General features: G+C 33.6%; 2 protein-coding genes across 2 annotated transcripts; both read right to left on the reverse strand.

Moving 5' to 3' along the window:
• Positions 1-7,286: 7,286 nt before the first annotated feature.
• LOC131164849 (beta-glucosidase 44-like) lies at positions 7,287-13,426 on the reverse strand. The gene is made up of 11 exons (XM_058122361.1): positions 13,111-13,426; positions 12,552-12,610; positions 10,263-10,338; positions 10,071-10,142; positions 9,795-9,882; positions 9,411-9,663; positions 9,184-9,299; positions 8,257-8,474; positions 8,103-8,134; positions 7,857-7,959; positions 7,287-7,768 (listed from the first exon to the last, which is right to left on the reverse strand). Exons 1-11 carry the CDS (start codon positions 13,340-13,342, stop codon positions 7,491-7,493), a joined length of 1,527 nt encoding a protein of 508 aa, XP_057978344.1. The 5' UTR covers positions 13,343-13,426; the 3' UTR covers positions 7,287-7,490.
• Positions 13,427-19,144: 5,718 nt separating this feature from the next.
• Positions 19,145-19,486, reverse strand: LOC131163510 (uncharacterized mitochondrial protein AtMg00820-like). The gene has a single exon (XM_058120103.1). The coding sequence runs from the start codon at positions 19,484-19,486 to the stop codon at positions 19,145-19,147; it is 342 nt and encodes a 113-aa protein (XP_057976086.1).
• Between the last annotated feature and the right edge of the window lie 3,579 nt (positions 19,487-23,065).

Consider the following 23,065-nt stretch of genomic DNA (forward strand, 5'->3'; position numbering starts at 1 on the left):
CCTCACTCATGAATTTGAAAAACATTTTAAAATAATCTTCAGTTTTTCTTTCTAAGCAAATGTTTTTCAAAATTCTTTCAACCTCTTTCCTCTCTAGAGTGGCTTGATATTCTTTTAATTCTTTTAAGTGTTTTTCCACCTTTTTATTTTCATTTCTTAGGAAGATTTTATGTTTAGGTATCCTAACTAGAAACTTATATAGTTTAGATGAAGTATTTTCTAGTTTTCTATATACATGCTTGCTTTCATCATATAATTCAACATATGATTCATCACAAGATTTTTCACAATAAACATCGTATGAATCATTAACAGCATTATCACATAATCTACCGTTGCTCACTTATGGGTGGAGCAGCACCGATTACAATCACCTCTCCTTACTGGGCAAGGGAATAACACATGTCACATTCATTGGGCTAACCCCAACCTTTACAACTACACCTTACAGTGCAATAGGTCCTCCTAACTGGGTCTGGACTATCTGGTGCTTTCTTAACTAGGTCTAAGAAATCTAGTGCACGTTACAGGCCAATGCAATCCTCTTCCGACGATCACACATCGGAAATACAACAGATAACAATATTTGTGTACAAATATAATGCTTGTAAGCTAAGCAGATGTGTACACCAATAAGCACAAATACTCACCTATGATATGAAGTAAAGCTCAAGTGAGAATGTGTATTTTTCAAATGAAATCTTTGAATAAAATATGTATATGATAAAGACTCAAAGATTTAACTCTGATAAAATTTTTCTCCAAAATTTTTTTCAATGAAAGGTGTTGGAGAAATATATATATATATATATATATATATATTGTAAGATAAAGATTTTTCTATGACAGCACAAATGCAAAAAGACTTTTCCAAGCATAAAGATGTATGAATGAAAAGTATGTGCTCAAGTCTTTCAAAGATAACCAATAGAAATTTTCTCCCAATAATATTTATCAACAAAGATATATGGGAGAACTAAGAAGGTTACTCTGAAAGAGAATAAGATTCAAAGTATGAATGTTGAGAGTAAAATGCTTTGAATAAAAATGCCCTAAATAAAACTTTTTTTTCAAAATAGATTTTTCAAATGGAGAATGAAAAAATAGTTAAATGATTTTTGCTTTGAAGTAAGAATCCTCAAGATATATGCTCTATTGTAAGATTTTTCAAAAGAATAATGAATAAGAGAGTATATATGAATGAAGAACAAAAAAATAATTTTGAGAGGATTTTCTTAACTAATCTCTATTTTAAAAATGAGTAATGAGGGGATGTATATACACTCTAGGGAAAATCTAACCGTTAGGGACATATTAGGAATTTTTAAAATTATTTAATAAAAATTAAACACATTTTAAACGCTTAAAATAACTTGAACCCAAGAGATTTGGTCGATCGTCTTAAAGGGTCAGTCGGCCAAGCCAAGGCGATATTCCAAACCTTCGTAGGTTTGGTTGCTTGGCCTTAAGGTCAGTCTGCCGGTTCATAAGGTTCGGTAGGCCGAGGGTATTTTTGAACTGAAAGTTCGGTTGGCCGGGACAGGTAGAAAAAGTCAAGTTTGAAGGTTGGTCGACCGTGGAAGATGCGATCAATTTATATCAGTCGGCCAAGCCAAGTCAAACATTTGACTTCTGGCCAAGTCGATCGACTGAGCTATTTAAAATGTGATTAGGTTGGTCGACCAGATTTTTTAATTAAACCCAAAAAATCCAATGTTGGTCTACCGTCATTTTGACTCTAATATTTGACCCTAACTAATTAGTTATTAAGAAAAAATTTTTATGTGAAAAGTGTTGGTTCCTAAGGTTTGTTTGCTGTCATTTGAGCTTTCATTCATACCATGCATGCAATGCATTATTACAGACCAAATGGAAAAAAAAAATGCATCTACAATTTAAACCATATATCTTCTTCTTCTTCTTCTTCTTCTTCTTTGCTCTCCACTTCATGGAATACGCCAAGTGTATGTATTCTTTGAGTTCCTTTTGGCCTCTATGACCCTCGTCCATGTGTGTGTGTGTGTGTGAATTTTTAACTTGTTCAAGTACTAGGAACACACATTTGATTCAAGTGCATTGTCAGCATCAAAATAGGGATCGAATTTAAAAAGTCAACAACCAGGAAACAAGCCCAGAGAGCTCAAGAGCGGGATTAGTTAGTGTTGTGTAGGTAAGTTCTGATGAGACACTGATATGTGTATGTAGATATGCTTTTGACTATTTGGGATATAAATAATCAAGATTTTGGAGATATATGTATAATGATGGTGGTATTAGAGCTCTGGTATAGTTATTGTGATATTTATGTTTTCCGCTACATGTTTAATAAGGAATTATAGACAAGTATACCCGGTACCCCACTTCGAGTTCGGGTAGTTATATATATGGTTTCAGAGACATATATTATGAGAAATAGCATTTCGAGCCCCATCGGGTTCAGAGCGTTACAGTTGTGGTATCAGAACAGTAGAGTTTTCGGGTCTTTACAGTCGTGGTATCAGAGCCTAAGTTGTTAGGTTCTGCAGACTTTAACGGATAACAATACCAGAGTATAAGAATAAATTTTGATGAGGGTAGGAAATGAGTAGATTAGGAATCTAGTAAGTCATTATTGGAGGTTAAAGTGGAATTTTGGGTTTGTCTCGCAGCCTGGAGGTAGAAATTCTGTGACGATCTTTTGTGATTTTCTTGAGACAACAATTTTAGGAAAGTCATGGCAAACTATCAACTGTTTTTGTTTCTGAGCAGTGAGATTGGACTTGAAATGGGAAATTTGAACGCTAAGTTGATTTTTTTGTATAAGGGAAGTTCCTATGATAGCCCAAGTATTTTAATATGAGGATAGAGTGTATTTTATAGTATCTTAGTTAAATGATTGTATCGATTGTGTTATGATATAGGATTCTAAGATTGTTTTCTGTCCTATTTTCAGGATGGACCTTGGGAATAACAATGCAAATGTTGGAAGTAGTGGCAACGTGGGGGCTTCCAGTATGAGTGACAGTAATTCTAATCAAGTACTGCATAGTGTAGCTTAACAGGTCATGGTGGAGATTGCATGAAACTCTAGGGAACAAGATTGCCCACCAGCTGATCAGGGCTGCACCATAGAGCTGTTTACCTGGATGAATCCCCTAGCTTTCTCAGGAGGAGTTGTCCCAACTATTGTAGAGAATTGGATACAGGAGATTGAGAAGATATTGACAGTGCTGCGTTGCACTGATGAGTAGAAAGTCCTCTATGCCACATTTAAGATGACGGGAGAGACCGAGTGGTTGTGGTTTGCTGTGAAGCTACTTGAAAAGCAGAGGCCAGTACCCGCAACACTAACTTGGAACCGCTTCAACACGTGACACCTGTTGGATTAATCTGGTTCATTTTAAATGAATCGGTTGAGCCGACTCACCCGATTCACCTTTATTTATTTTATATATTATTTTATTTAATAAATTTAATTAATTAGTTTTAATTTTTTAAAAATAAACATTGAAAAAATAGCAAAAAAATACAAAAAAAATTAGGAAAAATGAATAAAAATTTGGGAAAAATATTTTTGAAGTTAGGAAAAATGTTTTGAGTTATATTGACTTAGAATGAAAAAGAAAAAAAGAAAAAAAATACCTTTGAAAAATAAAGAAAACTCTTTAAAAATCCGAAAAAGTTTTTTTTTTTTTTTATAAAAATATTTGAGAAATTCCAAAATGACTTTATAAGATTTTTTAAAAATCTAGGAATAAAGATGATTTTTTTTTATGATTTTCTTGGTTTTGGTACGTCCCAATGATTTTAAAAAAGGTAAAGAGATAATTTAGACCTCACTTGTATCAACTCCAAGGGAGGATTTATCTAACAAGATCCCCTCATTTGGAGATTTTATTAGACATTCCTAAATCGCACTTTGATTTTATTTATTTGTTTATTTTAATGGAATTAATGAAAGATCATCAAAATTCAATTTAGGAATAATTTATAACTAATTAGGTATCGTTCGTAGAACGGGTGTGTAAGGGGTGCTAATACCCTCTCCTCGCATAATCGAACTCTCGATCCTGATTCTGGTAAAGTAGACTAAGATAAGGTATTCTAACCGCACCAAGACAAAGAATAGGTTAGTGACTACTCCAATTCAAATTTCAAAATCTATTATCTCTTGCCATTCTTGACCCTTTTTCCGAGACGTTGCGACATCATCCTCATTATTTTTCTTATTATTACATCCACATTTTTATTTGCGATACCTTCATGGTACATTAATTTGTTTGTGCACTGGGTTATGTATTTTTTTTTGGTAACTAAAGTTTACAAGAGTGGACTAGAGTTAGTAGCATGGAACTATACTAGATCTACCCTATCTCATGTTTCGGTTGCCATTTATAAAGACAGATTAATCATTCACAAAACTAAAATACCCTTAATTGTGTTTGAAAATTTGAATTTCAAGTTTTAAATTTAGATATACTCGAAAGGATAAGATGACACAAAAAATAAATAAATAAAATAAAGAAAGACGAATCTAGTCCTTTTGCTTTTATCCACTGCTATCTCATTAAGGACTAGTCAACTTTATACTATGTAAATGAGCTAAGGTTTTCACCCCCAGGGCATGAACACAGTGGAAAGGTGCTGGCATTCCAGTGGGGGGATAGTGTGTTCAATCCTCGGTGGATGAGCTCAATGATCAATTAAATGGCTATGCCAGAAATTGATCCTGACATGTGTCCTGGGACGGATTTGACGAATGCCTAACCGGCGCATGGCAGCTGTGACCGCATCCGATTAACTCGGTCAGAGAACCAAGGGGAAAGGCCGCCGACTCGTAAATTTGGTGCCGCATTGGGGGGTCCAAAAAGTGGCTCGTTGATGGCTGAAGTTCTCACGATAATCCAAAAAAAAAAAAAAAATGAGCTAAGGTTTTCTACTTTCCTTTTCTATCTTACACATTACAACAAGTATAAATTAAAGTTACAGATTCTCAGACCAAGAAAAATAATTCATTAATTAAATCAATGACTATGAATAGTGACATTGGTCTCGAGAAAACAAAAATTAAGCCTTTAATTAAAATTTTTAATGGTCGGTTGGCACTACCGACCACAAAATTACAAATATTTAAGGGCGCAATCCTAGTCAGCAAGAGCTGGCAAATCTCCATGGAGATTTCTTGTCATATATAGCTAGGATGAGTATGGGAGAATGTGTCCTCTACCCCCTTTTTATTTTTTTTTAATGTGTCCTCTAGCTTGAAAAAATATACATACTAAAATGAAATCTATCACGACAAATTTAAACTGAAAATCATGTACTAAATATGAATATTTATATGTGCTCTTTTATATATTAATTAATTTTTTTTCATGATAATGGCAGGACTAGGTCCAAAATAATTAAAAGAAAAACAAACATAATTAGCAAAACACTATACAAGAGAAAACTACACCAATTAGATTATCAACCAAAAAATCTCAAACTAACAATTAGGGATTTTAAAAAATACATTTGCCTTCGATCTAGTTGTAAAAGATATCTTTACAATTGATATAGCCAAAGTTAGTATATCTAAATTTGTCAAATATGTCCATGGAGGCTGGCGGCCATAAGGTCGGCCTTGGGTGACGTTCGGTATCTTACATAACTCCCACTAAACTAATTAATAACCCTCGTGTAGCTATAGAGGTTACAATTGATGGCTTGCATAACCGCCCATGACTTACTTGCAACCGTATCTCATGAATGTCAAGTTAGGGAAAGGTCTACACTCGTTGCTATAAAAAGGGTATCTTAGAGGAAGACATGCATTTCATTCTTATTCATTTACATTTATTGTTGTAAAACGAGTCTCTCTTTTTCTAACTTAGGCATTGGAGTGATCCTTCAAAGTACATCCCAGGTCCTCCAAGTTATTTTTATTTTTTTTTCTTCTCAAGTGGTCATAGTTGAAAGGCGAAGCAATTGAAGTAATGCAATTTTGGACAGCAACAACAATATTTAATGCGAGAGAACATAGAATGAACATGATTATCGACATTTTAAAGGCAATGCATTACAAGAGTCTCCATTTTCACAATGACCATATTAACTCTTAGTAATATCAATCTCACCATCTTTTTGTGCTTTATTGTATTTTGACATTACATTTTTCCCCATGTGAACATTACATTTTACTATACATTTTATATTTATTACATCTTGTCATCTTTCATTTTACTAAATAAACATATAAGATAATATAATATGAATTATATTATATTCTGTATTTTAATATAAAATATTAATTGTATAATAAATCCGTGCATGATCGCACCACAATAATAACTTTATTTGTTATTATACAATACTATTATATTTTTGTATATTAAAAGAAATTAGTCTGAAAAACTTCATTTTTTGGACAAAATATGCCTTTTTAGAGTCAATTCTATTATCGAGAAACTCATTTCCTTTGTTAGGTACGGAGGTAAGTAAAAAATTTGAGGCTCGATTTTATTAATGATGAGTTTAAAGTCTTTGATTTTGCAGGGTCGTAATTTTTGGACACACCTTATCAACTACATCGTCATTCTATAAAAATCTATATAAGCTCTTTAAAATTGAGTTCTTCGGTGGTCATGTGCCGGGCCCTCGCCTTATTATGTTGCATTTTTTTTTCCTCTATTTTTCATGCATTTGCTTGCTATAAACATTAAATTGAATTTTATTTTCTTCCCTTTCCTCCATTTTCTATGCATTTTCCTATTGTAGGCATGAAATTGAGTTCTTATATTTAACTAAAATTATATTATTATGAGAAAAAAAAAAAAAAACCATACACTTTTATGGCATCTCAACTATTTCATTATCAATGCAAACAGCAGTCAAAGATGCTTACATAATATTTGAAAACAAAGATTTTGAGATTTAATTTAAGTTTATGTAGATTTACACAAAATTTAAACTCAATTTTTTTTTTTAACCTTACCTTTAGAAGTATAGATTTTGAAGTTTGAATTTGAATTTGGACTTTGTTCGAATAAAGCATATTATAAAAATTATATCTAATTTCTATTAAATCTACACAAATCTAATCCCTGGAAATTAAAATGCTTTCAAACACTAGACCATTTGGGAAGTATTTCCCACCAAACAAGTTCTAAAAAGGGTTTAACTTCAAACAAGTTGGTTAATTGAAGAAAGAGAGAAATGATGAGCCGCTATGGAAGTATTGAACAGGCATTTTCCCTTTCTGTCATGTTCAGAAGTCAAAATCCAAGGCCACTGCGGAACCCAGAAGGAAAGAGGAAAACACAATGTCCCAAAAAGGAAAAGACCTCAAGAGTTCTTATTAAGTTGGAGGGGACACATCGTGCAAACATTATTCTTACTTAAACCCACAATCAACAACAAAAGAAATAACTAGAGCATTTGGGGAGATTTGCTAACTTGAGGTAGTTGACAATCTTTCCACTCAATTATTGCTAACTTGGTTGTGGGGGAGGAAGTGGCACTTGGGCAGCTTAGTGCCTTCTCCTCTTAAGTAGCTTCTTGAACCATAAGGAAGACATCTTTGGATATCTCTTGAGAGTTGTGTAATCAACATAGACAATGCCAAACCTTGAAGTGTACCCTAATCTCCATTCAAAGTTGTCAAGCAATGACCATGCAAAGTAGCCGATCACATTTGCCCCATCATCGATTGTCTTCTTTAGCTGTTGCAAATAGCCTTTATAGAAGTTGATCCTTGTGGTATCGTGCAATCCCCTGGGAAGAGTGACATTACCAGGATCATCCATGCCTGCACATAATGGATAAATCCCGTTAGACTTTGAACAGCTTTGATGAAAATTTGCTCAATTTTGGACACTGCGTTATGGACTTCCTACCATTTTCAGCTAATATCACGGTGGGGTTTCCATAGCGCTCTTTTATGTAGGTCACAGCTTTGTACAGCCCCCATGGGACATCATAGAGCCAATAAGAATTTGCCTGCAAACATTATACAGCCAAAAAAAAACTGATAATAAATCCATGATCCATGCATTAATGATGCAAAGGCAACTCATAAATTATCCCATATTTTCAATCAATCTGGCAATGCCAAAGTAAATTTGTGCTTCGTTTGAGCTTACCTTTGGACCAATTGGCACTCCATGACGGTTATCTGCAATGTTTAGCAGTAAAAAGCAGCAAAAGGAGAGCAGTAGAGTTAGTAGTCAAAGAATTTCTGTTAGCATTGACAGTTAAAATTTACCTTCATTTAAAAGGAGGGGGTAAGTATCTTACAAGCAAATCCAGCATCCCAATCCTGCTGGTAACCCAAGGATTTCGGTTTTGTTGGACGAGGGTTATACATGTAGTAAGCTGTATACTGATTGATACCAAAATAATCTGATGAACCTTTCACCATCTCCACCTCTTCTTTTGTGAACTTTGGCAGCCTATCTCCAACGATTTCTTGCATTGTTTTTGGATATTCACCATATACAAGTGGGTGAATAAACCTAGGCAAATGCAGAATCAATTTTCAATATCTTTTGAATATTGTATAATATTCAAAATATACACACACAGACAAACATATATATTCTGAATATAAATCTCTGATATTGAGACAGATCCTAAATAATTCCAACACTTTGGTAGGAAGAAGGAAAAAGGAGGGAAGGGAAAGTGAGAAGAAAGTCATTCTGCTTCTTAGGGATGATGAAGAAATGAGAAAGGAGGAAAATGGACGGAGAAAGGCCCTTTGTCAGTGTCCATTCCAATATCAGTCCCTCACTAAATAATTGTAACACTTCGTTAGATAGGAACTAGGAAGGAAGAGCAAGTGGAAACTCGTATTTCCTTCTTTCAGGTCATGATGAACTGAGAAAGGAAGGAAAATGGAAGGAAAAAAGGCTTTGATCTCTCTCTCAAGATCAAACCCTCCAAAAGTAGGACCGTAGGAGTAAATGGCTGGAAGGAAAGAGTCCTGCACTTAACTTGAGTGAAAATTAACTTTTTTCTGTTCCTTCTTTCCTTCCCTGTACCTTCTCCTTTACAAATTTTCTTCCTTTCTACCAAACCAGACATGGATGAACTATTGTGATTTTTCTCCATGCATTCACAATAACTTTTGCAGCAAGAATTTATCAATGTGATCACTTGGTACCATACAATTCACTACTTATCTTTTCTAAACAGTTGAATGTGTTTGTCAAGGATACTTACCATCCAACATGAAAGTCTCTGGCTCTTTGAGCAGCATAGTTGTCAGCCCTGCTTCTGGTAAGAGGTTCATACCAAACAAAATCCAAGAGAATTCCGAACTTCCCATTCTGCTTTGCCTGAGAATATATATAGTAGTTCATGATTTAAGACAAGCTTTATATGCTCTAATGAATTGGAAAGAAGCCATTAACTTCAGACGGGTCAAAAAGAGAAAATCTAAGCCTTACTTGATACTTCTCATGATATCTCTTAGATGCAGCAGCATGAGATAAAAGCATATTATGAGCTACAATGTAAGGCTCGGTTGCAGAGTTACCAGCTGTACAATTCCCAAATGCCTTTGAGCACCTTCCAGGCGCAAAAAACCCGTTATCATAACCAAGAGCAGCCACGACTCTAGGTTCATTAAATGAAAACCAGTTCTTTACCCTGTCTCCAAAAGCCTTGAAACAAAATTCTGCAAAATCGGCATAGTCTTTCCTGTCGAGTTTGAATCATTTATCAAATTCCAATATAAATCAAAATAAATCTACAAAATAGTATATCATATGCTGGTTAATCCATCACATTGAGCTAGAAAAAGTAAATACAGTAAATGTCACAGCACTTACACAACATCCTTGCTTAACCATCCAAGGTACCTATCCTCAAGTGCTTGGGGAAGATCATAATGATACAGATTAGCATATGGAGTAATTCCTACAGGCCATATAAACAAGAATGGATCAGAGAATGTTGTATTTATTATATATTTATATATATATATATATATATATATATATATATCTTTTAACCAAAACTATGAAGGCATATATCAGTACATTTTATTAAATTGGGACCTTGGATGCTACATTGGTGTATGTTTTTTTATTTTCATTGAAAATTACCTCTAGCAAGCATGTAGTTAATCAACCTATTGTAGTAAGCAACTCCCTTCCAATTAACTTTCCCAGTTCCATCTGCATCAAAAAAGAAAAAAATGTTAAGTACAGGCTAAAACAATTTTTAAATTTTTTTTGAAGTCAGCCTGTGAAAATCACATTCAATTGATAAGGCAAGAAGATTATCATATTAATTACTTGGAAAAATTCTAGACCATGATATGGAGAACCGGTATGCATCAAAGTTAAGCTTCGCCATTATATCCACATCTTCCTGTAACAAGAAAAGAAAACTTTAAATTCATAAATCTTCAAAATCAACAACTTGCAATGATCAAAAGTCAAATCAAGTACGCAAAATTAAATTGACCCCTCGAACTGGGGCACATTAAAATTGTTAGACAAGCATCAAGATTCTTAAGAAAGATTTAGTATATTTGGACCATTAAAAATTTAAACAACATTGCATATGAATTAAAACAAGTTTCTCCGATAGAAGGCAAAGCGCACACAGAGACAAAACAATATAGAAAACATTACCTTCTAACATCCACATCAGATACCAAGGAATCCAACATAACAACGTAGCTAGCATAGTTAGTGAATGAAAAATCAAATGATAAGATATTATTTTTAATGATTAGTTTGTCAATTGTTAAGGTAACCTAGTTTACACTTTCCAAAAACATAAATTTAGTTTTGGACATATTTTCTCAATTATATTGAGAGAGAGAAGTGCCACATGTGAGTCATGTCTAGGTATAATAAAGCACTTTCCAAAGTTGCTCCCTCTCTAAATGTGCCTCCACTCTTGTGCGCATGTGTGCGTGCACGCGCAAACAAGGACAACTTGTTCCACCAATAAAATCTAAATTTTTTTAATAAATGATTCGCTACAAAAGGATTTTTTTTTTTATCATAGTTTTTTTTTCATTTGAATGACTTCTAATTTTCAAGAATGCACTTCAAACGTCGCAAATACGTATGGAGCCAAAAGCAGTTGGGGTCAATGTACACAAACTTGTGGATTCTAGCCATATTTGGAGGGGGGGGGGGGGGAGCGCAAAAAATCCAAACACACGCTTCCCCAAAGGAACAAGAAGCATCACATACTGCAGGCAAGATTCGGTTTGAGTGGATGTCCCTATCTATTTTCTCATTTTGTCAACAGAAGATAGGCCTGTTATAGAGTTTGATTTATTTTGATTTGAACAATTGACAAGGATGATATGTCAGCTATAGAAGCTGGAGAAGCATTGGTTGGTTCTACAGGCTCATGAGCTTAACCACCTATCCTCTATGCTGTTTTTTTAAGAACCAAAAAAAAAAAAAACTAAAAAGACTCTAAATTAAAAAACAGAACTAAGGAAAACATAAAAATAAATTAACTAGAAAAAAAGGGTGGGGGTGGAAACTTCAAGCTTGCCTTATTTTATTCAATTACCGATGTAATCTCTTGGTTGTAAATTACTTGGTAGGGTTTTATTTCCCTTTCTAGGTCTGTATTTTTTTTTTTTTATTCCCAATTCAAGTGAGATAATTTTTGTTTATAATTGAGCATTAAGAGAGGGTAATCTCATATTTCAAAAAAATCACTAAAGAATGCTACGGATAGGCGAGAGCGATGCGATTAGACAATCCTCATTGTGAGGGCATTGCATTGAGCTAGACTATTCATTTTCTTATATTTATTTTTTGGAAAGCAAATTAATGAGTTGAAGAAGGGAAAATTTTTCAAAGTTCAAAATTAGTCAAAACGAATGAAAACAAAAAAGCCTGAGGATGAGGATTAGGATGATGAGCATAAGTCAGACTAAAAGAAAAATGGTGTGAAGACATATTGTTTTCAATTGAAAATCATGTCTTACTATTATTTTTATTTTACCTACCTCAAGGTTTGGGAGCATGAATTTTGAATTCTATCCAAATCCAAGACTCGTAATCCGCACAAAGAATTTCCAAGAAACAAAAAGGGAAAACTTTGTTGGGTTTTCTCAAAGGACCCCTCTTACTTTTAAAGACAAAAAATACATTAATAACAAATTTGTTTTTTTTTAAAAAAGGTTAAAGAATACTTTCAAAATCTTAACCAAGCATTGCTATCTAAAAAACAAAAACCCTAACCAAACAGCTAGTGTATTGATGACAATAAGGCAACAAAACTGAAAAATCTATAACATCACTAATTTCCTTAGATGGTAACCACTAACCTGTAACCGGCATTCCATCTCCCATTTAAAAAAAAAAATAAATAAATAGAAAATAACCATAACTTATCATTTTTACAATATAATATAAAAAATAATATAAGAATCTAAAAAAAAAAAAGTACATAAGTAAAAAATTCATCATCCAGAAAAAATCCAAAGAAAATCAGCAAAAACCAGAAAATGGGTCTAATAATGGTAAGTGATAATTTTTCTCAACAAAGAACAAATATGGATGATCCCAAAAATAAAAAAAGAATAGAAAAGTGGAAACCCATACTTTGTAGCGGTGATACTGGTCCACTGTGACCTCCCCTGTTGCATTGTTTGGGATCAGCCCTGTTCACACAAATTCTACACATTAAAGGCCTGTTTGGAGCTCAAAATTATTCAAAAAATAAAAAAATAAAAAAATAGTGAACTATAAAGGAACTTAAACCTTTTAGTCAACCAAAAATTAAAATAAAATAAATGTTCCACAAATCAATCAACAAAAATCTCATTTAATCATTAATATTTAATTTTTCTTAATTTACAATCATACTTTAACAGTAGAATTTCTTATTAAGAAAAAAATTAAAATTAAAATAAATTAATTTACCCTTTTTCTCTTTTCCCGAACAAAGAACTTCATCCAAACAGAGCCTATTTTTTTTTTAAAAGAGAAATTTCCCACTTTTTTTTTTTCCCCATTTTACCCAAAAATGTGGGGAGAAAAAAACTCGAGCACCCGCGTAAATACAAGAATTAGCAAAATGTAACTGTGTAATAAATTTCATACACTATATTTACGAATGCATTAATGGGTACTGTATACAATTAAACCGGCGACGGCGTACCTGGGATTTTAACAAAGACGTCCCAGATGCTGGGGCCGCGGCCGTCCTTGTCGGCCATGCCTTCCACTTGGTAAGCAGAGGTCGCTGTTCCGAAGACGAACCCCTTCGGAAAGCCCCCTCTGCTCAGGCCGCCGGTGTCCGGGATCTGCCACCCACCGCCGGCCGCCGCCCCCGCGGCGCACCGCATTACCACCACAAGGAACAGTATCGGAAATGGAGAAGAAGAGCCCATCTCGAAAGAGAGGCAGAAGGAGGGGTGTGGGGGGAGGGCAGAAGAGTGATGTAGCACTGTAGCAGTGCAGATTACAGACTTGCAGAGAGCTTGGTTCGATGCGTCTGCTGTACTTATAGGAGGAAAACCAGGCGGGTTGACCCGGCTCCGAACCGGGACGCGGTTGGACCATAAGGCTCCTCCAATAATACGTGCTGCGTCATCCTTTGGCGCGCGACTTTTATGGCACATAAATTTGTTTTAGAGAAATAGCAGGGTGTCAGTTATGGAAAAAAATTTGATTTTTTTTTAAAATTTTGGGTCTAATTAATTTTTTTAAAATATTAGAAGATAAGTAGAAAATATAAAGAATTAGATATATTTCTTATCCAGATCTATTATGAGAATACTTACCTTGAGATCTTAAGATAATTTATTGTTAAATAAGAAATTCACTGAACAAGACTAATATTGTTAATTACATTATATAATTAGTGAGTTTTAAATCTTCTGTTAAGGAATTGTTCGTTTAATATACATAAATCAGGCTTTATGGTAAAAGACTTTTTTTCAAACAAAAAACAAGTTATATAGATCCGGCAGATAATATAAACAAAACACTAAAACATTGCTACAATTATTGGGATGTTGCCCTTGAATATTCATTTTTATAATTCTTTAAACAAAAGGATTTGCTCATTTTATATGAATCTTTTGTACAAGCATTTCATGTACATTCATATTTAAGGGTTGAATACAAGGTAACGAGTCTGTTCCTGTGGGAGCCAGTTCAACGAAAGTGTCTCTGAGATGTTTCTTAGGAGATGATAATCTCTTATATATACTATGAAGGGGATACTTCAAATTTATCCCTATAACTATCCATAATTATTCTAAAATGACCTTATAATTATATGAAATTTACCCCTATAACTATTCATAATTTTTCAAAAATAACTCTTTAACTATATACAACTATTTCAAAATACCCTTATACTATTTAATTTTTTTATTATTTTTTATAATTTTTTAAAAGATTTAAAATTTAGAGTCGTGGAGCAAGTGGGTGCCCATGGCTAGTAATAATGATAATGATAATGATGATGATGATGATGATGGTGTAGTTTATTATGCATTTTGTTATTTATAATTGAATATATTTAATTATTAATAATTATTATTTTCATAGGTGGACTTGAACTTCAATTTTATCTCGCCTTATCTACTTGGCTTGGATTTAATTTGATGACATGTTAAGCAAAAAGTCTAATTATTGTGTGTGAATTATAGATCTTATTTTAATTTAAAATAATAATGTATTTTTTACTAAGCATTTAAAATGGTATTATCAAGAACTAAGTGTTACTTAAAGATATTCATAATCTTAATTCTATAAAAAAAAATTATTGAATATAGAGATTAAATGAAGGCAATTTTAGGTATTAATCGTAAGATTTTTATACTGATATTTTGAAATGCTAATTTTTTTTAAAAAAAAAATTAAAAATATTTTGTCTTGCAAATTTAAATTTTCGATTGAAAATGATTTTTTTTTTATTTTAAAAAATTTTGAATTTGATTATATTAAACTATGCACAATCTATGAGATTATGGGAGAATAATGGGTAGTTAAAAATATTTATTTAAATATGAATAATGGATACTTAAAATATTTATTTAAAATTTAAATTTATGCCTAATTTTTCGAATTTCATATTTTTAGGGAATAATGAGGGAGTTGAAAGGATGGTTAAAGTTAAAAATAATTTTCTAGTTTAAAATAAAAATTATTAAATTATTTATATTTTCATAATTTATAAAAATATTATAATTATGAGGTAAGAGTATTTTTGGAAAGATAATTAAACTGACTTCCATAATTAATAATAGAGATATGCATACATTGTAGATTGTCGAATCTAATAGATTAATATCATGTAATTTTTTTTTTTAAAGAAGGGCAGCACTTCCATTTATTTATTGATAACCCCTCACTTTTGGCGGAGGAATACCGTGATCACAAGACAATCAATGGGAGATAACAAAAGACAACACGTTAAAAATCTCCCAAAGAACAATACCAACATCTAACAAAAAACCGGGATACAAGACCAAACAAAATAAAACAAAACAAAACATGACCTACAAAATAAACCTCATGCAACAAAACAAAACAAAACAAAAGATAAACAACATAAAGTATAAGTTAAAACCAAAAGGAAATCAGCTAAATATATCTCAGATTAATATCATGTAATATACACATAAATAATTAATAATTTTTAAGACAAAATTACCTTTATATGAATGTGATGGAGAAGTCAAATTGTAATATACCATACATTTGTTTGTTTGTTTTTTTAATTTTTTATTTCCTTCTTCTTCTCCTTCTTTGTCTTCTCAGTAGATTTATTCATCCATCAAAAATCAAAAAGCAGGAAAATACATGAAAATTAAAGCCTACTCTATCTTTATATGTATAAGATTTCTCTAGCATATACTTGACTTGGGATTGTGGCAACTCACATGTTTGTGTTAGATCCATCACCATGGACTTATACAATAAAAATTGGGTAATATTTTTATTTTATAAAATGAAAAAATGAAAGAAAAAAATACAAGGAAATTAAATTTTTTACATTGAAAATAAAAAAATAAAAAAGGGAAAAAATAAAATAAAAAAGGTCGGATTCTTCAATTTCTCCATGCTTGCACCTGCACACATGCACAAAAGAGAATCAGTTATGAAATTAAAAAAAAAAGGTAATTGGTATTTTAAACATGATTAAGTAACTTAAATTGATTGATTAATCAAATGTAAGTCAAATTGTTTCCCTTAGACCTTTAAATGGGGGTTTTTTGAAGGTGAGAGGGACACAGACAATTGAGAGTGAGAGATAGAAAACTGAGAGTTTGAGAGAGTCAGAAAGGAATTGTCTTTATTGAAACATTAGTAGTGAGTTGCTGAGAGATTGAGTGGTTAAGATCGAAGAAATCAAGGAGGATGGGTTCGAATTGCAGCAAGGGCTTGGAATCGAAAGGCTTAGGCAAAGAGAAAGGACAAACGCTTGGGGTTGAAAGGCAAGTGCAATAGAAGGAAATTCAAAAGGCTTGGAGTGGAGAATTCGAAAACGGAGGCGAGTATAGTTTGATTTTGCAAATCTCTAAAGTGTTAAATTTTTGAATTTTTATAGTTAGTGTTTAAATTCAAATAATTTTCTTAAAATTTAGACCAAATAAGAATATCATACTGAATTACCTTAGATCTAGTATCCGATTACCCTAGATTTAGATACCCATACCCAATTACCCAAAGCCCCCTTCAGAAATTTAATTTGAAAATTAACCGTAAAGACCAAATTTAAACACCCTTTAAATTCGATTTAAACTATAGAAAAAAAAAAAATAAAAACAACAACAACAACATCAAAGAACCCAATTAAACAAAATGGGCAATCAAATATACACAATTAGGACAAAATGAGGTGTCAAAAATTTTCATTTAAATGAAAACTCTCTATATTTTTTTTATATATATTAAAAACTATAAAGCAATGCTTTTGCAATTTCTTTAATGAAAACTCTTTATATTTTTATGACAAAAAAATAGTAATACTTTTACCATTTCTCTTTATTTTTCCTAATTAATTATTTTTTTTTAAAATTTATATCCTACCTAGCTACCAGTGTGGGGCTGTAGCCGGAGAATGAGGAATAATTAAAGACAACAATGGCCAGCCTTGTTTGACGGTCCATTCTCTCATAAGTTTATTAGTATTGCCTCTTTATTTTTTTGCTAGGCACAAGTCCACTCTCTTTGTCGCTGCTGGTGACTTTGATGTGCTCTATTTTGAATTTTTCCTGCAAATTGATATTGCTTCACAGTAACCCTCGACTCCCTTAGTCTTTGGTTTTACATTTTAATTTTATGATTTTAACTTATAAAAATGTTTTAATCATATTAGTCGGAGTCTAAACCATCTTTATAGGTTTAAGGTATCCATAATATACATTTAATGTATATACCATTAAGAGAGTTATCTCTCTCTCTCTCTCTTTAGTTGTTCCAATAATTGAAGAGAAAATAAATGTAATATTATTTTATTAAATCCCTCCACGTGTCAGCTTCCTATGGCTCCGAAGTCAATCATACTTAAAGCCAGATTTTTTTTGTTTCTCTCATTTTCATTCTCTCTCTCTTCTTCTTTTTCTGCAACCCTATGGTTGCAGTTCCAAAACCCTGGCCCCCTCTACAACTCGCCCTCACTCAACTCTCTCCTTCTCAAGCTCTCTCTTCTCACTCTCAAGTCTCTCTACAATCTCTCCCTGATAAAACTGAGAAATGGAAGAAAGATCGAAGAAGCAAGGAATTTTTGCTTTTTTTTATTTCAATTCATACAGGCCCTATTTATACAAAAAAATGTTCAAACAATCTGTACACCAAGATTGACTTCTCCCTACGTGATTTCAGTTGTGATTTGAACGTCTGATTTGCGGCATTTTTCAACGCTTGATTTATGCCATGAAGTGCGGCATTCTTCAAGACTCCCCCTCAAGTTGACGTGGATATTTATGACACCCAACTTGTTAAGTTAATAATTAAACTGTGTGAATCCAAGAGCTTTGGTAAAAAGGTCAGCAGGTTGCTGACTTGTATGCATGTAAGCCGTTTGGATGATCCCACTTTGGAGTTTCTCTCGAACCACATGACAGTCTATATCGATATGCTTGGTTCGTTCATGGAACACTAGATTTGAAGCTATGTGTATAGCGGCCTTGTTATCACAGTACAAATTGATTGGTTGAAAATGCATTACATCAAGATCTAAGAGTAGAGACTTTAACCAAGTGACCTCACAACATGTGGAGGCCATAGACCTATATTCTACTTCGGCTGAGGAGCATGAAACTGTTGTTTGTTTCTTGGTCTTTCAGGAAATGGGTGATTTTCCGAGTAGGATGCAATACCCGGTGATCGATTGTCTGGTATCCCTACATCGTGCCCAATCTGCATCACAATATGCATGGAGCTGAATTTCACTAGAAGCAGATAAGAAAATTCCTTGACCTGGGGTTTTCTTAAGGTACCGTAAGACTCTGTGTGCTGCATCCAAGTGTGGTATTCGTGGCTTGTCCATAAACTGACTTAGCACATGCACCGAATAGGCTAAGTCGGGTCTTGTGATGGTTAGATAAATTAATCTTCCAACAAGTCGCCTGTATGACGAAGGATCTGAGATAAGTTCGCCATCACTCTCGTTAAGTGCAAGATTTTGATCCATGGGAAAGTTTCCAGGTTTAGCTCCAAGGAAGCCTGTATCTTCTAATATCTCGAGTGCATACTTTCGTTGGGATAAAAATATTCCTTTGGCTGAACGAGTGACTTCGATTCCTAGAAAGTATTTAAGAATTCCAAGATCATTGAGTTTGAAATGATCGCTTAGATATTTCTTGATCTCATTGACCTGTTTCAAGCTATTTCCTACAATAATAATGTCATCCACATAGACTAGAATGACGGTGAAATTACCCTCATGGGATCGGATGAATAGTGAATAATCTGCCTTGGATTGTTTGTATCCTGCATTAATGAGAGTAGAAGAAAGTTTGGCATACCATTGCCTTGAAGCTTGTTTGAGACCATACAATGACTTAACGAGTCTGCAAACTTTAGTCTCCCCCTTTAGTCCGAATCTCAGAGGAAGCTGCATGTAGACTTCTTCATCAAGGTCGCCATAGAGAAAGGCATTATTGACATCAAGTTGATGGATGTGCCAATTGCGAGTGGAGGCAAGGGCCAAAATGGTACGAATGGTAGTCATTTTAGCAACCGAAGCAAATGTAGACTTCTTCATCAAGGTCACCATAAAGAAAGACATTATTGACATCAAGTTGATGGATGTGCCAATTGCGAGTGGAGGTAAGGGCCAAAATGGTACGAATGGTAGTCATTTTAGCAACTGGAGCAAATGTCTCAGTGTAGTTAATGCCTTCTTGTTGACTATAGCCCTTGGCAACTAGGCGAGCTTTATATCGGTCGATGGATCCATCAGAGTTGTATTTGATCTTGTATACCCATTTGCAGCCAATGGGTTTCTTACCAGGAGGAAGAGGAGTAAGTTGCCAGGTGTTGTTGAGTTCAAGAGCATCAATTTCAGCACGCATGGCGGTATGCCAGTTAGGATCTGTTATGGCCTATAAAAATGATTGTGGTTCTTTGGCAAGAGAAAAAGCTGTGGTGAAAACACGGTGAGAAGGAGATAGACGGGAATAGGATAAAAAATCAGTCCACATGAAAATCTTGCAAGTATGTCGGTGGCTGAGTAGGGCGACGAGATCGTCAGGGAGGGGGAGAAGAGGGTAAAATATGAGATGGGGATAGGGTAGAGTTTGGTGGTGAAGATGGTGATAAAGGTGGATCGTCAGTGATATCAAGAGAAGAAATAGGACATGGTAAGACGGGTTCCAGGGGTTCGGGAGTAGATGAAGCAAAAGGGAAGGAATCTTCATGAAATAGGACATCTCGAGATACAAAGACATTGTGTGTTGCAAGGTTATAAAGTCAGTAGCCTTTTTGGCCATATGGATAACCAAGACAAACACATCGAGTAGCTCTGTGGTCAAATTTTGATGGATTTTGTGAGTGAGTAGAGGCAAAGCATAGGCATCCGAAGACTCGCAAATGGTTGTATGCAGGTTTGACATTATACATTCTTTCATAAGGAGACAAACCATCTAGAATAGGGGAAGGAGTTCGGTTAATGATATAAGTTCCACATGAAAATGTGGTTTATCAAGAATCACTGGTTTCATGGAAGATAAATTCCTAGTTACGTATTTGGGTGCGCCTTTGGTTTCTAGAAAATTGTCTTCCAAGATCTTGAAGCCTCTTGTGGAAAAGATAAGGAAGAAAATTGCGGGGTGAAAATTTAAGTTGCTCTCACAAGGTGGAAAATTGATTTTATTAAGACATGTGTTGTCTAACATGCCAATACATTTGATGTTGGTTATTAATGTTTCGCAAGTCACATTTTCTCGCATCAACTCTCTTCTTGCTAATTTTTATGGGGAGAGGTGGAAGGTAAAAGGAAAATTCATTGGCATTCTTGGGGGAAAATTTGTAAACCTATCTCGGAAGGGGGTATGAGCTTGAGAGATCTTAAAAAAGTCCAAAAATCTTTTCTCATGAAATTTGCCTTCAGATTGTTCACTTCTTATAATCTATGGTCAGGTTTTTTCAAGGCTAAATATTGCAAAAATGATCATTTATTAATAAGGAAGGGGAGACCAAATGACTCTCGGTTCTGGAAATCAATGATGACCACCATTTCGGAAGTTATGGATAATGTTAAAATTTTGGTGAGAGGTGGGAACTCTTTATTTTGGTTCGATAGGTGGCTTACATCAAGCTTGTTAGTTGTGCGCATTGAGGATATTTTGAACAAGAAGTTGTGTATTAAGGATTGCAAGCTGAATAACAACTAGAACTCTGATTTATTACTGGAATTGGTTAGGGCAGACAGAACAGTGGAAATCTTGCATAATGTGTCAACTAGGAAAAGGGATTTGGATATATTCATCTGGAAGCCTGCCCCTGACAATAATTTCTCTACAAAAAAAGCATAAGAGACAGTGAGGAGAAGAAGTGATAATTTTGAGTGGAATGAATGATTTTGGCATTCTTTATTGCCTAGAAGAATCTCAATGTTTTTTTATGGAAAGCCTAGTTCAAATGCTTGACAGTAGGTGATAGAATTCAGGCCAAAGGAATATCGATTGCTTCGGCTTGTGATTGCTGCATGGAGAGAAGTTAGGAAAACACTAATCACATTCTTTCTTTAAGTGAGATGACTTTAGAGGTTTGGTGTCGGGCTAATGTGGTGTTGGGGATTCCTTTCCAACGGTTCTTTCCCTGAAAAAACAGAATTGCAAACTGGTTCCACTATGCTTGAAAATCATCTGTTAAATGTATTTTAATTGAACTAATTCCGTGTTTGATTACGTGGTGCCTCTGAAATCGAAGATGCAAAGCGAGAATGAAAGGAGTTTATCAAAGTACGGATTAGACGTGGAGAAGTGTTCGATACTAGGTTAGTTATTTAACTAAGAGCTCTAATTCTTTTCGAAAATTGAAGATGTTGGACATTACGATTTTGAAGGAGTTTCAAATTTAGCATCAAGGAGTTTGTGCCAGGCTTGGAAAAATTATTTCATGGGTCAAACCCCCAGCAGGGTGGTTAAAACTTAATTGTGATGAGAGTTGTAGGGGCAATCTGAGTACTTCAAGAGGTGGAGGAATTATTCGGGACTGCCATGGCACGGTGAAAGCAGATTTTTCAAGCTATTTTGGCAATGGTACGAACAATAGTGCGGAATTAAAAGCAATTCTAGGAGGAATTCGTTTACGCAAACAACTTCATTATTTTAATGTCATTTTTGAAAGTGACTCGCGAATTGTTGTTGATTGGTTTTGAAAAGGTAGATGTACCTTGTGGTATCTTTGGGATGTTTGGGAGGACCTTGTGGCGGAGTTAGAAGGAGTGAATTTTATGGTGATCCATGAATATAGGTAAGGCAATAGTGCGGCTGATTTTCTCGCTAGAGAAGAAGAAATGGGAAACAATGTCATTTATGAAAAACATCATCTTTTACCATGTTCTCTAAAAGGTATCCTTCGGATGGATAGGTTGGGTCTCACGTCATTTCGTCATTAGTTCAACCTCTCGATTTTTGTTTGGTGGGTTTATATTTTTTGATTTTATTTTATTTTATTATTTTTTGATAGGTCTGTTTAGATTTGTTTCTTATTTAGCATTATTTAGATTTGTAGTCCTATTTTGGTTGGTTGGTTGATGTTGTTGTTAGGAGGACTTAATTTCTTTATCTATAATCTCCTAAGGTTTGTCTTGTAATCACGGTATTCCTCCACAAAAAATGAGGGCATATCAATAAAGTTTGCATTTTTTTTTGAAAAAAAAAAATGTTCTACATGTATTAGAATATATAATAATATTCTAATTAAATTTATTCCAATAGCAAATTTTATCATTAATAGTAATAGTTATTTATTAGTGAATAATAATAATGGTAACAAATTCTAATGAGTAATATCATCTGGAGAAATGAATGATTAAGATCTTTTTCTCTTGTGAAGTTGGATTTAAAATTTAATATTAAGGGAGAGCTGAATTTTGAATGACAATATTTTAGAAATATCTTGCATTCTTGAGTATTATAAGAAACATGTAATATACAATTATTTTTCGCAAAAATTTAGTTAGAGTGATAAGTCACTTTCAACATAATCAAGTGAAGAATATTAAAAATGAGAACTAAAAAAAATCATGAAAGGAGTGTAGTTTAACATATTGCTCATTTTTGTTGAATGACTATAAATGAAATTCCTACTCCTAATTATATAAGCATTCATTTCATCTAATGTTGAATATTTATTTGATTTTACAGCTTACGATAAACATGTAAAATTTTTCATAGAAATGCTCAGAATCTCATAATCCAGCTTTAATGGTTGATTTTGATGCAGTTGACATGCTCTCTATATCTTAATCTATAAAATAAATTCAAGAGTGTATGTGTTACAACTCCTTACTTCTCTTTGCTTTTAACGGATAAATGGGCTTGTTCAAAATCTATATATGCTATGTTTGGTTACTAAAATTTAATCAATCTAGAAATGAAATATATATTGTGCCATTCCTTCAAAAAAGAAAATAACTCTTACAA

This window comes from Malania oleifera, chromosome 9, assembly GCF_029873635.1.
Source record: "Malania oleifera isolate guangnan ecotype guangnan chromosome 9, ASM2987363v1, whole genome shotgun sequence".
NCBI classification, from domain to species: domain Eukaryota; kingdom Viridiplantae; phylum Streptophyta; class Magnoliopsida; order Santalales; family Ximeniaceae; genus Malania; species Malania oleifera.

Coding starts and splice junctions, on each gene's coding strand:
- LOC131163510 (XM_058120103.1), bottom strand. CDS start 19,486: ATGCGTGCTGAAATTGATGCTCTTGAACTCAACAACACCTGGCAACTT.
- LOC131164849 (XM_058122361.1), bottom strand. CDS start 13,342: ATGGGCTCTTCTTCTCCATTTCCGATACTGTTCCTTGTGGTGGTAATG. Junction 9,883..10,070: donor TAACTACATGCTTGCTAGAG/GTAATTTTCAAT, acceptor TATGGCCTGTAG/GAATTACTCCATATGCTAAT. Junction 9,300..9,410: donor GATATCATGAGAAGTATCAA/GTAAGGCTTAGA, acceptor ATATATTCTCAG/GCAAAGCAGAATGGGAAGTT.